This window comes from Callionymus lyra, chromosome 7, assembly GCF_982586985.1.
Source record: "Callionymus lyra chromosome 7, fCalLyr1.hap1.1, whole genome shotgun sequence".
Lineage (NCBI taxonomy): Eukaryota > Metazoa > Chordata > Actinopteri > Syngnathiformes > Callionymidae > Callionymus > Callionymus lyra.
In genome coordinates, this window is record NC_141824.1 from 30,572,844 (window position 1) to 30,589,882 (window position 17,039).

The window sequence follows — 17,039 nt, forward strand, 5'->3', positions numbered from 1 at the left end:
ATTTCCCTGACATCATTACCCACATGTCCAACTGTAGAAATGACATGTAATGTTTCACAGCAGCCTACACTGAAAACACTGCCTGTAAGCAATGATGGACTAACAACTACAAACATGGCTGCTGTGCTGAGGATAAATATACAGTCCTAGCTTAGCATTTGTAGTTTTTATTTTAAGTCTTTTTTATTATTCATTATTTAATTACAAAATAATGATGTAATTGCATCCGCACTTTTGGAAACTAAAACCATAGTATAGTAGGTGCAGAACATTCTTAAACTTTTCATCATTAACTGGTTAAGCCCAAAAACCTTTTTTTAAATAATGTGTCCAGATGTTAAGCGACAGGCCAATTTTTGCATTAGAGAGCAACGGCAAAGTCCACTGGCGAAGTGGAAATATGGCTCGATGGGATTGCGAGTTGGACCCAACTGATATCAAGTATTTCATGAGAAGAGACTTTGGTTTTATGATAATAATGAAGTGCAGGGATGATGACATTTGGAATGTTATCCGTCAGGGCCAGGATTGACTTGTTTTAAATGGCAGATGACATTCTTTGGAGCTGCCAGAACCTCATGTATTCAAAGCTAATGGCTGTGGATGCTAAAGTTGCTCATCCAGTGATTAGGCCAGATTCATACAATCAGTTTCGCTTGAGTGTCCTTTTGGTTGATGGAAATACACTTTATTATGGGGTGGATTTGATTTTTGAAAAGTTACGAAGGTGAAAGAAGGCAGTATGTGAGATTTTGAGTTCAGTAAAGGGAAGTTTTGGGTCGTTCAGAACTTGATATCTGTAATACAGGACTATAGTTGTGTTAGCTGATTTCTTTTCATCTGGCTTCATTGACAAATGCAGTTGAGTGTCATCAGCATAACAGTGAAGGTTTATAGAGTCTCATCTTCTAATCAAGTTGCCTAGTGGAAGCATATAGATTGTGAACAGGATTGGAACAAAAACAGAACCTTGTGGGAAACAATAGCCTACTTTAATGTCGATGGGAGGTGATTGACAGGTATATAATGTTCTGTGTCTGATAGGTAATATTCAAACCAGTTTAAAGCAGTTAACTTATACCTAGTTGGTGTTCTAGTCTTTGTAAACGGATTTTGTCGTCATCAGTGTGAAATGCAGACTATGTCCCAATAACAGACCTAAAACTGCAAAACTTGGATGCAGCAAGGAACTTTAGTCTGTCTATTAATATTTTCAGTTGCAATACACCAGTAATAATTACAGTAACACTTTTCCTTTAACTTTGTAAATTGAGCTTTTTTGATGAATGCTGAAACATTGCAGACAAAAGGGATTAAATAGCTCACCTTGATTTATGATGCTGAGCTCGTCTAATGCTCTTGCATGTGTGTGTCGTCTATAGAGATTGTGTTTTATCTTTTACCGTGTTTATGTCCCTGTAGCAGCAGGAGGGAAGCTATGTGTTTCTATGTTGCCATTTATGTAAACTCATATTATCTGACTCATGTAGCCTTTGACATCAGCAGAGAGTGTAATGAGCATGCCTTTGAATCTCTCACACATCAAGTTGAATTTTAGTCAATAAAATCTATAGCACACAGAGTCGCAATCATGGACTGTTATTCTTTCGGACAAACAGGATAACAGCCATGAACCAGCGGAGTAGTCCTTCATCGCATCCTTGAGCGTCACATGGAAGGACGAAACAAGGCCATTTTGAATGAGCCTGAAAGAAAAGGCTCAAAAGCCTTTCTAAATTTCAACAAAAATGTACTTAAATCGACCACAAAATGAATTACGATTTTTTACAGTGGACAGAAAGGGACGCAAGTGTTTTGTATTTCTTTGTTCTAAATTCCTTTTAAATCAACATGCACACTACTATGTAATTAAGTCTATTACATTTAACGTTTATAAAATAAGTTTCAGTCTTTCTTTTTAAATGCATTTTAATTTAGTGAATTCTAGTGCAATAATCACCATAATGTGTTTGCCTCAAACCTTGAATAATGCAGGGACGTGTTGGAGACAATTTGAAGTAGATTGAATTGTATTTGCAATATAGCGAATACTGAGTATGGAATATGGACGAATTAAACTAATTTCACAAATGCAATTTAAGGAGCTTGCACTGCAGATTAGACAAGATAAGGCATGATATCTAAAGTAAACTTACTTGTCCCTGGGGGTTGGATTGTCAGTCTTAATCACATGTCAACAGTGTAAAGTAAAAAGCAAATAAGAGCCTCTTGCAACATAAAATAACACAATAAATAGGCCAATAAGAGGCGTTCACAACCAATTGCCTTTTCATGCACACCAGAGACTTAAAGTCCAGAACTCTACACCTGTTTTGCGTCAATCAATAAGAATGAAAAAACACAGAAATATGTCTTCCATTGCAATGGTCTTCTTGCCATTAAAAGCACTGCAGCCATGTGTGTTCATTTATGCAAACAAATTAAACATTCTTGAGTGAAAGACAATAGTTATTATTATTATTATCCCTGTAAAAATGCTCTTAGTGTTAAAAAGTAGTCATCGAAAAAACAATATAACGGATCAAGCGGCTAAAATAAAAAGAACGGGCAGTTTTAGTCAAGGAGAGGATAGTACATATGGCCAGATCATAGAAGAAGAAGGTTAAAAACTCTAAAAAGTATATTGTGCACGGTTTTAATTATTTTTGTTGTGAGTTGTGGTATTAGTATTATTAATGATAGGAATGTTTTAATTTGTATTGGAATGACAATACAATCCTTGAATGTTGCAGATTTACAATGAAATTCGTCACATATAGAAATTCTTAGAGATTTGCTGTCTCAATAATTGACTTCATAATTCACATGAATCTTCCTGACACCTGAAAAGAAGACTGGAGAAACAGAAAATGAAATAATGATCAGCATGATCATATCAATCATTTTTTGAGTGAAAGTTAAAATGACTAGTGACTATTTGGTGCCTCTGTCTCGTGAGCAAGGCACCAATCTTCAGCTTCTGGTTTGAAGTACAGTACCGCCTGCTCATTTGTATTCAGTCAGGTGTTTCTCTTTCAGTGAGTGGTTTTTTTTTTCTTGTGGGGGTGTGTGTGTGCAGTGTGTAGTGTGACCCAGATGAGAAGGTCGAGGCGAGCCACAGATGAATAGCAGGATTCCTCTGAGCATCCTGACAGTTGGAGCTCGGTCCTGGCCCAACCCCGGGCGAGGACGTGATGATGACGCCAGCACGTCCACGAGCAACTGGGCTCACAGCTGTCCTGTCTGTGTGAACACGGAGCTCCAGTGCATGTCGGAGGAACGAAGAGATTCTGATCGCCTTTTACGCGTGTTCTCGGAGATCAATTCCACTTTTTTTGTAAAGACAGGTGTGCCTGTGTTGCTAGAGTAGGTGGATTTCAATAGTTTGGTCAACTGGAGAATATGTCCAAGAGCTTTCGGAACGATAGTTTTTCCGTGAAGGAGCGGAGCGACGAGCCTGTGCGCCTGCTGCTCTTCAGCCTGTGCGTAACCATCGCCGTCGCCACGGCGGTCGGAGGAGTGTATTCCCTCCTGTCTCTGCTCCGGATGAGAGGGAAGACCTCTCTCTGTCTCATCGTGGCTTCCATGTCGGTGGACGACCTGCTCAGCGTGGTCCCTCTCTGTCTCTTCATGCTGCTCCAGTGGGACGGGGGGTCTGGACGTCTGTGCACTTTGTCGGGGTTCCTCTACGTGTTCCAGGGGGTGTCCAGCAACATGAAGGCGTGTTGGATCGCCGCGCACACTTTTTACGTGACCAAGAGGTTCGGGGTCCTCCGGTCCGTGCGCCAGCCCCTCACAGTGATGGGGGCCATCGCCGGGGTCTGGGCGCTCAGCCTGGCGGTCAGCGTGCTGCCGGTGTGCGGCTGGGGCGGCTTTACGCCTGCGTCTCTGGGCTGCTTTCCGGAGAGCGACAGTCTATACGTCCTCCTGCTCCTCCTGCTGTACTCCGTGTGCTTCTGTGGCTTGCTCTGCTCCTTCATCCCACTGACGTACCAGCTGCTGTGCTCCAGGGAGCCGGAGTCAATGGTGCCCAGATACCTGGAAAGAGGTTCTGCGCCTCTCTTTGACGTCCAGACTTTCTCCAAAGACAGTCTGACGAGAGGATTCTGTGGCTACAACGAGTTGAGTCCAAGTTCCTGTGGGACGAAGCCAGAGTTGAGGGGAATGGATGACAGTGGCGGGTCTGCTGTGCCAGGTGGACAGAGAGCTGTTGGAGACACCCCATCGGGGTTCGCTCAGAAGCGCTTCTCGATGATCCTGGCAGTGGTCAGGGTGACGTTATGGATGCCCCTTATGGTAAGTTAAACCTTTTTTGTCTATTATAAGAAAGAAAAAAAAAAGGTCCTTGGTTTCACACCATCTACACATGGGTCAACTGGCCTCTTCACCATATACACTTCAGACTTCTGCTAAAACTCTTCACTGGCTTCCAGTTTCTTTCAGGATCAACTTTAAAATTCTGGTTCTTACTTTCAGAACTATTAAGGGGCCGTCATAGCTCAGATGGTAGAGTGGTTGCCTGCAGTCCAAAAGGTTGCAGGTTCAATCCCAGCTCCAGACAAGCTTGTGTCGTTGTGTCCCTGAGCAAGACACTTTACCCTGATTGCTCCTGATGGGAGACTTGGCGCAGGTGTGCAGCCTACTCCCATCAGTATGTGTGAATGGCTGTCAAAAGCACTACCAAATTTCCCCTCGCGGGACAAATAAGGAATTCTATTCATGGTCAGGCTCCTCCTTACATCACTGATCTGATCCAGCCTTACACCCCAGCTTGGGCTCTGAGGTCTGTGGATCAGAATCTACTGATGGTTCCTCACACACGGTTCAGGACCAGAGGAGAAAAATTCTTCCAGGCTGTTGCTCCTAAGCTTTGGAACAATCTTCCTCTCTCTTTGCGTTTGATGGAGTTTACTGACTCCTTTAAGAAACATCTTAAGACATTCTTATTTGTTCAGGCTTTTCCTTGATTTTCTAGAACTCCTGTTGTGTTTTCAGTTTTATCTTGATCTTTAAAGTATATACTTTATTGAATATTGTTTGTGACCCTGGTCTAGAAAAGCGCTATACAAATAAAAATGACTTACTTACTTACTTACATCAGGGTCAACAGCAAAGACGAGTACAGGAGTCTGATACGTGACTTTGTGGACTGGAGTGAGAGGAACCACTTGCAGGTGAACACCTCAAAGACCAAGAAGCTGGTCTTGGACTTTGGGAGGTCCAGGACAAAGCCACGTCCAGTGTCCATCAGAGGTGACGAGATGGAGATAGTTGACAACTATAAGTACCTCAGTGTGTGACTGGACAGTAAACTGGACTGGTCCTGCAACACAGACCATGTATATAAGAAAGTTCAGAGTAGACTGTACTTTCTGAGGAGGCTCCGATCACGACGTTTAAAGTCCTGTTCTATGCTGTGGTGTGTTGGGGTGGGAATGTGTCCAAGAGGAGTGTCAACAGGTTGGACAGGTTGATCAGGAGGGCTGGCTCTGTGGTTGGAATGAAGCTGGACTCACTGGTGACAGTTGCAGAGAGTAGATCACTGGACAAACTACTGTCCTGTACTACTACTGTACTGGATGGTGACAGTCATCCTCTATCAAACTTATTAACAACTTCCCCTCTGGAGGTCTTTTTCGGGAAATTGTTTTTCCAGTCAGCACACAGCAGAACACAGACAATAAATCATAAAAGAACAAGAACAAGAACAAAGTTTCTATAAAAAGAAAGTACAAGATGACTCAATCTAAGTCTAAAGATAAAGAACATAGATCAAAGACAAATGAAACAAAGATGAACATGGAATAGAATCATCTTTTCGCTCCACTCCTGCCCCCAAACAGAATTGTACAGTCTAATAGCACAAGAAATGAATGAGTCCCCGAGTCTACTAGTGTTGCAACTACGTATACAGTCATTATGAGTTCACTTTAAAACATTTTCTTCAACTGCTTTTGTAGAAGGGCCTATCTATAACTAAAACAATCATTATTATAATTTGTATTATCATAAAACAGAAACAACATTACATTTTCATTGAGGGTAAAGTTTTATGTTTTTGTTGTATTATTGTTCCTTATTATTTGTATTACTACAGTCCTCCATCCTAATACATTGTAGCTGAGATCATTTAGCTTTTGAGAAGATACCTTTTTAGTTATTGCTACCTTTGTACAAGGCACAGTGGTCTTCCGCAAAAGGCAGCAGTGGATGCAGTTTTTGATCAATTTAAAAGCTTTACCTTTCGTTGATTACCAAAGGTCCATGGTTGCCAATCTAAATTTCTAATCAGCTAAATGTTTTGTGAAATTGCTAAAATTAAGACATTTATCATGAAAAATTATGTTTGATTCTGTTGTTTGATTTTGGGGTGTCGGCCATGTAGGAGTCCTGATTTAATCCAGTTGCCTTTACTCAGTTCTGGACCATTTTACGGTCAGAGATAAGAAAGAAGGAAAAAAACTTGATTTTCTTTTCTTACATAAGGGAACTCTGACATATATATGTTAGCCATTATACACTCTGGTTCAACAAGACCTGTAGGATACCAAGGCTTTACTTTGATGGACTAAAACTACAATCATTTCCTACCAATGACATAATAAACTGGACAGTAATTCAAGGCAAACCAGATTTCCATTTAGTTTCTAGTAAAAAAAAGAAAAAGGTACTATTGAGCTTGACATTTTTAAATGTGCACTCCTAAAGGGGGTTGGGAATCTGATTGAGATGCCTTGTGTTCAGCGCATGTCCCACCGATAGGAGTACCCAGGATAGTCCCAGGACACACTGGAGCATGGGAATTGTCTGGGAATGCCTTGGAATACCCAAGGAAAAGCTAGGAGATGTAGCTGGGGCGAGGAAAGTCTGGGCCTCCCTGTTGAAGCTGCTGCCCACACAACCCGAACCAGGAGACAAGGCTCTCCAACAGTTTTCCTGACAGGAACTAAATGTGTCGATAAATCAGCTCCAAGTCTTTGCGACAGCATTTTTTCTAGTGATTCCAATAAAAAACTTTATTTGTTATTTTCGTTCCTGCTCAAACAGCAACACAGGTGAAATAGTATTACAACACTGGTCAAATAGTTACAGCAGTTAAATTCTAGTTTGTGTTAATGGCCTGATAGTTTAGCTTGAGAGAGGATCATTAGGGTTTTATTGGGTGTGTTGGTTAATAAGCGGGAGAATAAAGATTAATAAAGTATCTTGCATTCATTCATTCAAGTGCTGCCATACAAACATGATGTTTTTTTTGAAGACAAACGTAAAAGTTTGTTTTGAGGACCTCAATTAAACGAACATTGCTGTAATGCATGGTTTTTTATGCTTATTGTGATGCCGTCACATATTTTCTTGCTTGTTAATGACCCACAAAACAGCCAAGTGTTGCAGCTCTGGAATGTGAGGCTGCAGTCCAGTCTTAAAGTTAGACTCTTCAGCTCGTTGTTTAAGGGTTGACATTCCTCATTTGATTGAGGTTCGTCATCGAGTTGATCCCTGTCTGTACTTTGAATTTTAAAACAACTTTGACTCTGAGGTAGCAACACAACTTTGTGGTTTCCAGTTTCAATCTCTCCCAACTGTTATATAAAATGTACCACTACAAGGAAAATAAATACGACTCTCATATATAATGTATAATACTGTACAAGTATCAGACACATGCCCTGTACATGCATCTCAGAACATTTTTGTCTTGTTGGTTGACTCATTGGTCTGCTTCATCCACAGACTTTGGTCCTAGTACGACATGCAGTGAATGCACGCAGCTCCTCTCTGGAAACTCTCAGCTTCTTCCTTACTCTACTCGCTCCAGCGGTCACTCCACTGTTTGTGCTGTCCAAGAGATGGATCCACCTGCCATGTGGCTGCTTCATTAACTGCAAGCGTGATGCAATAAAGAAACCTTCAGGTAGTAAATTAATAATAGTCAAGCTTCTGATAATGAAGATGAATTCAGCAGGGACTAATTATTTTTCCCTTTTATTCCTTCAGCAATAAGGAGAACATTTCATTTCAACCCCTCCTTTCAACAGGGTTGTGGGGTGTACAAGTTATCTCACGCCAGCTTCTCTCACCACAACCCTGCATCTGAAAGCTCAGCCTATCATAGCCTCTTCAACTATGACTTCTCCAGCATGCGCCTGTGCACGCCAGAGAGAAGTGGGCTCCCAAGCTTTGGCCCCAATTTGAAGTTCAGCACCACGTGTGATATGGCCAGCTCCCCTGACTCCGACACCATGCTGGATGCAGCAAGAGAGTCACTGGCAGAGTGTCCTTTCCCACATGAGAGCGGGGGAGATGATGATGAGGATTTCAGCGGTGCTGCTCGGCTATCTTCCCATCACCAGGATCAGGATCACACTCTCGCAGACACATTGTCGGTGTTCGACGAGTCGGAGAGGAGGCTGTCGCATGAAGAGTGCCGGAAAATCGAGCTGACAGACTGGGAGTGGTGCAGAAGTAAATCAGAGAGAAACCCCCGGCAGGTAAAAAAAACATCCCAGAAAAGTCATTATTGTGTATTGAATAATGTTATTTGTGTAGTATGGTTAATGCAGCCACTTGCGGTCACAATTACTCAAAAAAGTATCTCATGGTGAACGATCAAAGCATTTTTTAAGCTCAAAAGATTGATTTTGATATTTAATCAAACATGATGCACACATAATCTTTGTTTTCTCACAAATACTGTATACTACTATCTGATTTATCAGATGAAGTCATTTGGGTCAAACTCTAGGCCTCGGGCAAATCTGACCTGTCAACTTGTATTTTTCCATAAAATAATTAACATTTATATAGTCAGTTATTAACCAAGGGATAAAAATAAGTGTATTTGAAACTAGGTCACATCTTAATATTCTAACCAACGAACATTACAGTGTTCAAGCTTCCCTTTCAGATGTAAAGAAGGCCAGTAAACAGTTAGTTAAGGCCACTTAACTTGAAAAAAATTAATCATCAGTCTTCAACTGCTTATCTAAGATTGCCGATGGGGGTGAAGTCACATACATTCCTCTCCCTGGTTCTTTTTGGGGAATTATAAGAACTTGAACTTCGAGTTATGTTCAATGTCACATTTCAATGAGAGAGAACAGTGACATATGCAGAGGGGTTCAACTCATGAAGAAGAAGAAATTGAATGAAATCACCTGATAGTACTTAGTCCTGCTGGACCAAGAGAAGGCAGCTAGGGTGAGGCTTGCTCACGTTGCTCAACCAGCTTTTTTCTACGTGAAGGACTAGTTTGAGCCTTTCCGGGGTCACTGAGCTTCTCAGTTTATCCAAAGCAGAGTCCTATTTTTGAAAGTTTGTTATCTTGTTATCTTTTGGCCAGTACCCAAATTCCTGAAAAAGAGGTTAGAGGAAGAACGACAATCTCATCTCATCTCATCTCATCTTATTTCGCTTATCGAGGTTCTGATCGCACCCTATTTTAAGAGAGAGTCCAGCCACCCTACAGAGAAAACTCATTTTGGCCGCTACTAACCTACTAACCTACTAACCACTACGAATCTTGTTCTTTCGGTTACTACCCACTATTCATAACCATAGGTAAGGGTAGTGATGTAGATTTAAAAAGGGAGCTAAGGCAAAAGGCAAAACTCTCTATACCACCACCAAATGAAATTCATTATTAAACCAAGAGCTTTGCCCTGTAAAAGCTATTTCTTCACCCCAGCAGAACCCATAAGAGAAATAGTATAAGAATTAACTTTTGGTTACAAATGCAGGTAGGTGAAAAGCCGGGAAAAAAATGGAAGGCATTTAAGTAAGAAGTTAGGTAGCTATTCTGCAAGCTATGCTCACAAATAGAAAAAAACAGCATTGTTATTGTTCAGAAAAAACATCATCCACTTGTCCACCCTGAAAACAAGCAACAGCTCAGAAGAACAAATACACACACACAAACATGTGCCATTGCTCTCTCATCTTAATGCATTAGGTTTATAAGTCTAAATTGTTTTGTTCTGTGAATCACCTGATACTAGAAAATTCAAGGAGCAACCATCTTTTCTGCTCACTGGCATGTTCCACTTCTTGATTTTCCATAGCTGAAAAAGGTTCCTAGCACACATACGTCCAGGTCTTACAAATCAGCTTAATGCAGAATGTAAAAATTTAAACTGTCTATGATTAACATATACAGTTTTGTGCCTTGTGATATTGTTATATATGCAACTTGTAGATGTTAAATAATCGCTCATTTGGCAGCAAATGTTTCATCAGTCATCCATGTTTGCATTTCTGGTCACTGGCAGAGGAAGAATTAGAGCTCACAGACATCTCCACTCACACAGGGAATTGAAGCTCACGCTTAATTTCAGACTTTTTCCCTGAGGTGAAATGCAAACGTATATTCAGATGCAGTGGACAACAGGAATTCAGTTCTAACAAATCAATTATTAATGTAATTAGGTTACATTATCATTACTGAAGGGAATTGAACCATTGTAAATACCGACAGGATCAAAACAGGGATGAGTGGGTGATTGTTTGGCTGATGATGTGAAAGTAATTTGCTGGCCGCTAAATTAAAAATAGAGTCATACAATCACAAATACTGATTTCACATTTCAACCTCAGTGGCAGGAATCATAGTAGGAATATCATCTAGTAGTACTCATTGCTCTTACAACAAAAATTCAAGAAACAAAACAATTTTTTTTTTTACATGTAGCGGTCATCAGGTGGTCTGTCCATCCCGCTGTGTGCTTTCCATGGAACCGTTTCTCTGCAAGCTCCAACAGGAAAGACACTTTCACTTTCCACATACGAGGTCAGCAGTGATGGACTCAAAATATCACCAAGCAATGCCAAGAAGGTTGGTGTGTTTTCTAGTAGTGTCTCTGCAATATCTATACACCCTTCACTGTTACCTAATCTTTTTCTGCTTTAACAATGTGTCAGTATGATGTGCCAAAGTCATTTATGTAACACAACCAGACCAAAGCAGACTTATAACGGAAGCATCATCACACATACCACCCCAACACAGAGACACAAACAACACCCTTACCATGGAAAAATAAACATTCATCACCCCAACTCAAAAACCCTCACCACCCCAACATATAAAAAAAAAAGATTTAATATTCCCCCAATGAAAACATAATCACACATACCACAACACAAGGAGACAAACACTGTGTTAAATGTTCCCCCCCCAAAAAGGTTGGTTGCCTTTCAATTATAATTGAAGTGAAATGCTGCACCTTACTTGGAATTGACAAATTTGGGGAGTGCAGTCTGACTGAGAAGATCACTGAATTACCCGCAGTCATGGCACATGAATTATTCTGGTTTGTTTCATAGGTGGAAGTTTACCGTTCAAAATCAGTTGGACATGAGCCAAGCATGGACAACACAACGTCAAGCGGCCAGACACGAGAGATTAATGTAGGAACTGAAATCGGAATGGGCATTGGAACAGGTGTTGGCGACACCAATGTCAAAATCCACCTTGAGGTCTTAGAGATCTGTGACAATGAAGAGGCCATGGACAGTGTGTCCATCATCTCCAACATCAGCCAGTCCTCTACTCACGCTCGATCGCCATCGCTACGGTACTCTCGAAAGGAAAACCGATTTGTGTCTTGCGATCTTGGTGAGACCGCTTCTTACTCTCTTCTGATTCCGACAAGCGGAAACCCTGAAGAGGGTATTATCAATATCACTATTCCTGACACTGTGGAAGCTCATCGACAAAACAGCCGCAGACAAACGGACGGAAACTCTGGATATCAGGAAGAAATTCAACTGCTTAACAAGGCATACAGAAAGCAAGTAGAGGATACAGAAGACTAAAATGCCACAGTGTCTAAACAAAATGTATTTAATTGTTTAGAGCTAAGTGTGGCCTTTTTTGTTCTAATGATGAACATTTCTTGTCTTTTTTGTAGGTTGTGATAAATACAAGTCATTCTTTCTCTTATTTAACTTTTCGCTTCCTTCCTTCTATTTAGGCATATGTCTGTCAAAAGAAGGTCAAGTGGCTTCCTAACTCCAAGCCTTAAGTGAATCATAAAGATTCTCACCTCTAGACATGGGTCGTACCTGACAAATTAGCCCTGATAAATAATGAGAAGTAAGATTACGGCTTAGTACACTAATCGTCCCATTGAATCTCCTGTTGTTGGGGAAAATATGTGTAAGTAGTGCAGACATGTGCCCATACCACAATTGTATCTTACTTGAACTCTGTCTCTTTAGAGTAAGAAACATAGATCAAGAGCTCTTTTGCATAGAATTGAAGCCTGGACCACTGTCAGTAAGGTTCAGAAGCTTTCCCAATTGTACATTATTTAAAATGGAATTCTTACAACATGCATACAAAGATTAAAATCTTAAAGAACACTGAGAGATAGGAAAGGAAAATATATAGTTTAAGAGCGATAGCAGAGAAGAGAAAGGTAAGAGGCAGTGAGACGTCAAAATGTGCTTCTATATACTTTCATGAAAAAGGTTCTATGTGAGAGACATCTCTGCTAACACTGAGATGAAGTGGAGCCATTGTTGATTACGTTTGATGTGCCTTTGGAGCAGATGACTCAACATTACAAAGAGCGAACACCTGAAAGTTGACTCATCCCTGTGTGGACTGTTTCAGCATTATTCTGTCTTTAATGACAGTCTATCTCCTTTGTTTTTCAGTCTTCAGCTACAGTATAGTATTATTATGTTAAAATACATATTTCCTGTCCCTCACCTTTAGAAAAAAGGAAAGCCTTTCTGGAAAAAATGGAAAATAGAATCCATAGTACACATGATCATAAACCCGGTAAAACAAATTGTATATACGCCTAGAGTTTACATAATATCATCATTAGTATATATATATATTTTTTTTTTTATAATATTTATTCATTAAAACAAGTTGCAGTAACAATGAGTTGTAAATAATGTGAGCTGAAAGAAGAGCACATTTCTGTCCTAGAAAGAATGACAATTATTTAAATAATCCAGTGTTGCTTGTAACGTTTAAAATGTATTCATAAGATGTACAAGTAGTTTGATCCTTCAATATACTGTATGACAAATCAATCATTCAGAAGAAAGACATCAAGAGTAAATATAAATTATGATAGTAAAATGGAACATTATTAGGAAGGGGAAAATATATTATTTAATTATTTATTTTGTGTTCTTGACTATCTTACCTCGTGCCTAATTTCTGCTCTAAGTCATACACATGAAAACCAATAATGTCATTGTAGGTTTTCATTTATCCAGGTCATGGTTATCCAAGTGGTTCCAAGTGGATCAGAGTCAACTGAACTACTTGCCCAACCTTGGGCAAATAAATAATATTTTTTACGGATAATTGGCATTCTCATTCCACTGGCATTTTAGGTTAGTGTAGTACATTAATAATGTATGATGTATATTAGAGAAGTCCAGTTATTACTTTTTATTATATGATTGTTACTTGTGACAGTGTTTTTTTGTCTGGACAAATGTTTGTGCATTTTGCACTATTTATACTCCACAAAAAGGAAATTGCCGCAATGACATGAAAAGTGTTTTCATGCATCCACCAACTGCATTCAACAACCATAAATGTATTCCACTTCTCCTGTTGCTGTGAATGAGAAGGGTTTTTAGAAAGTTAATGAATGTACGGTTGTATTTAGTGTCCTGCTGTTAAATTGAACAGATTATCTGTTAATGGAGCCAAAGGTTTTTAGCTGTCTGTAGCTTTGACTGTTCGGTTAAACAGTGTGGAAGTAATACAGCCATGTGCTTTTCCTCTTTCATACAGCAATCAGCTCTATATGTCAATAAACTAAATAATTTGCTTTGTTTGTGTTGATTTTGAACTCTAAATAAGCCACATCTGTTTCTATGGGTTTTTTTATTTACCTGAATGTTGAAAAAAAAAATGTTTATGATTTTAAATAGAATAAGAGTGGTTAAAGCTTAATGATGCACATTCATTTGTAGAAATTTACAAACTGTCTTGTGGAGCCTCTTTGTCACTAAAAGTTACATATTATATATACATATTATCTCATATTTCATACAAGAGGAAATTAGTCTCTTAGGTCCATTTTCTCTCAAGCTTGAATTTCTCCACACTCTATACAGTATCCCAGCCATGACCAGTCTTATATATGTGTATTACCTTCCAAAATGTGCCTGTTATATTGTATTCATTATATCATCAACCTCTTGTTTTTTCTCAAAATATTTCATTGAAGAATTTTTATTCATTCAGTTTTATATTATCTTGGCCAATGAATTAGAAAAATGGTTCATTGGATACATTTAAAAAAAGCTTTCCGCTACGTGATTTATTACAGCTAAATCCTTTTCTTTTTAATTTAATCATATTTATGATTGGTAGCAAGAGTTGGCAGTGTATCAGAGATGCCTGACAGCTGCCATTGCCAGTGATATGGCCTGCTGTCACCCAGAAAATGTCCAATCCCCCCAATTAATGTGAAGGTTTCATGGAGGAGGATAACTCAATCAAAGTCAAGGGAAAGAGGGCACGAGGGAGGCAGGCAACCACCATGAAAATTGAAATACCATTCCAATTTTTGGGAGAATAAAAACCCTATTTATGAGATATTTAGTAGAGATGACAGCTTGGGCCAGAAATAGATTGAATATTTGGCCAGTGGGGCTGGAGAGGTGTGGCAGGGGGCTTTGTTGGAGGCACTACAGGTCACTGCACTCCAGGACGAATAGACTAAAGAACAGCTTCTTCCAATCGCTTAACTTGAACCATTGCCATGGCAAATAATTTGTTCTGCACTGCACTTGACATATTTATAACACTGACTGACAAGGAGGCCATGTTAAATGTTGTCGTTTTTTCTATAATGACCATAAAGGCTAATCTGATTCTGAAAATGGAGACAAAATACTACCCCTGATAAAAAAAAGAATAATAAAAGTGTTCTACTCACCCTCATGTTGACCAAGGGATGGGATTCTTATAAGAGTAATCTGTTCCTTTTTAGTTATTGGCAATAATTTAAGTACAGACTAATGAAGTGACTGGTGCTCAGTGGTCTTCTTCTTTAAAAATTACACACTTAAAAACATCCAAATACCTCTGTGATGCTTGTCTGTAGTGTCAATCTTGTATTGAAGACTCGACATGAGGAATTGTTCAGAAAAAACTATATAAGTCTGTATTTTTAAAGTTTGTTTTGTTTGGCACCATAGGGTTATATGGATGAAAATGGGACTTGTCTGGCAACTCTTGAGGCACATGCAATGTTTCACGGTAAACCATGCCTATAAAGCTAAACAATAAGAAATATGAAAATATGTCTTTCATTTGATGCTATATTTTCCTTCTCAGAGACTCAATATCTATAAATGATTTAATAGAGTGTGCATTTATTTGTATGCACCACAGGTAGCACTGGGGATCTGGAAATGAAAAAAAAGAATCCAACGTTCCCACTACAGCTGAGCAAAAGAAATAGCAGAAGGAATAACTATTTTCCTGTCACATTGCACTAAATTCAAACATTTCTCAGGTCTTGAAAGACTTAAAAATGTATTTATTTTTTACTTCTGGGAAGATTTTCTTTTACATGAAAACCTTTCTGAGATTATTCAGTTTTGAATTTTCTTGAACGATTTAAAGTCAACTCTGTTACACCAGATATGTTCATCTTTGTATACTTTTCTTCGTGCTATTTTCCTTTAATCTATGTTCTTTATACTTATATTTTGTCATTTGTTGTTTTGTTCTTTTTATTACAGTTTGTTCTTATGAATCTATCGTCTGTGTTGCTGTGAGCTGGAAAAACAATTTCCCGAAAGAGATCTCCAGAGGGATTAATAAAGTTTATATATTATTATTAATATTAATGTTCATTATCGAAGAGACCGCCATTGAAAAATAATAATGATCCATCACTTTAGGTACAACGACCCTAACTCAGAAACTGCAACTTACGAGCACAAACTACCTCAACCATACACATATACACACACACATACACACAACAAACCCAACTAAAAAACAGAGTTACACACTACCCTTGGACATACAGTACATGCACACTAAAGTCAACTCAAAAACTGAAACACCCTCCCCTAACAGTTGAACACACTCACACCGAACCCAACTCAAAGGTAGTAACACACACACTCCCACATCAAAGTTACACACAAAATGACACCTTTAGAGATGGAGGCACCTGTCGCTGGGACGATGTGGCCACTCTGGCCTATTTATGCTTTCCCAGAGTTCTCAGTGGTTCCCATTTCTAGTTCAATTGGTGGTGGACGACTATTGGCCTCTTTCACATCTACACGCAAATCTTCATCAAGCTAAAGGCATGATCATTTTGCTGCACTGAAAGTGTTGCTTCTCCAGAGGTAAGCAAGAGCTTTTCTTGATCCATGTTGCCCTCGACATTGGAGAGCTCTATTGTCAGCCCTTTGGAGAGCGCACAAAGCCCGTCAACCAGCAAACTTTATCCTTCAACATGGAGATGTTTTCCATTCAATTATATTTAAAGTGTCTCATAACAAAGTTATCTCAAGACACTTTACAGTTTAGGTAAAACGATATTGGAGAAAAGAAAAACAGAACAACAAAACTTAACAATGACTGAATCACAGCGTGGCAGTGGTGTGGACAATTTCCTTTTGGAGGCAGAGAACTCGAGCAGAACCAGACTCAGTGTTGACAGCCTGGTTTCTGAAACTCTCTCCAAAAATCTAAGACTATAGCAGCTCAGCATGATCCTCCTCCATCACTGTGTGGTTTGCAGCGGCCACACAGCAGGACAGGAGGAGACTTCAGCGGACTGTGAGGCTGCAGAGCGGATCATTGGTGCCCCCCTGCCCTACATACAGGAACTGTACAAGTCCAGGACTAGGACAAGAGCAGGGAACATCATCAAAGACCCGACTCACCCCAGATCCTCCATCTTATGCCCCCTCCCCTATATCAGGCCCTACAGAGCTCAGCCCTGCGCACAAGAACCATCTCACTCATGATCAGTTAATTCCCAAAATGCCATTTATACTCATTCATTGCACTGTTGACGTTTTTGCACTGT

The 17,039-nt window shown here is 39.6% G+C and overlaps 1 protein-coding gene across 1 annotated transcript; it reads left to right on the plus strand.

The window, feature by feature from the left end:
• The first annotated feature begins 3,389 nt into the window (after positions 1-3,389).
• Positions 3,390-13,719, plus strand: LOC148076098 (putative G protein-coupled receptor 149). The gene is made up of 5 exons (XM_087794976.1): positions 3,390-4,296; positions 7,732-7,912; positions 7,996-8,489; positions 10,685-10,828; positions 11,320-13,719. Exons 1-5 carry the CDS (start codon positions 3,403-3,405, stop codon positions 11,809-11,811), a joined length of 2,205 nt encoding a protein of 734 aa, XP_087651102.1. The 5' UTR covers positions 3,390-3,402; the 3' UTR covers positions 11,812-13,719.
• Positions 13,720-17,039: the final 3,320 nt, after the last annotated feature.

Excerpts from the sequence above, each read along its gene's own strand:
- LOC148076098 (XM_087794976.1), top strand. The coding sequence starts at position 3,403 with ATGTCCAAGAGCTTTCGGAACGATAGTTTTTCCGTGAAGGAGCGGAGC. Across the intron at positions 7,913-7,995 it reads TGCAATAAAGAAACCTTCAG|CAATAAGGAGAACATTTCAT; the intron begins GTAGTAAATTAA and ends TTATTCCTTCAG. Across the intron at positions 8,490-10,684 it reads CAGAGAGAAACCCCCGGCAG|CGGTCATCAGGTGGTCTGTC; the intron begins GTAAAAAAAACA and ends TTTTACATGTAG.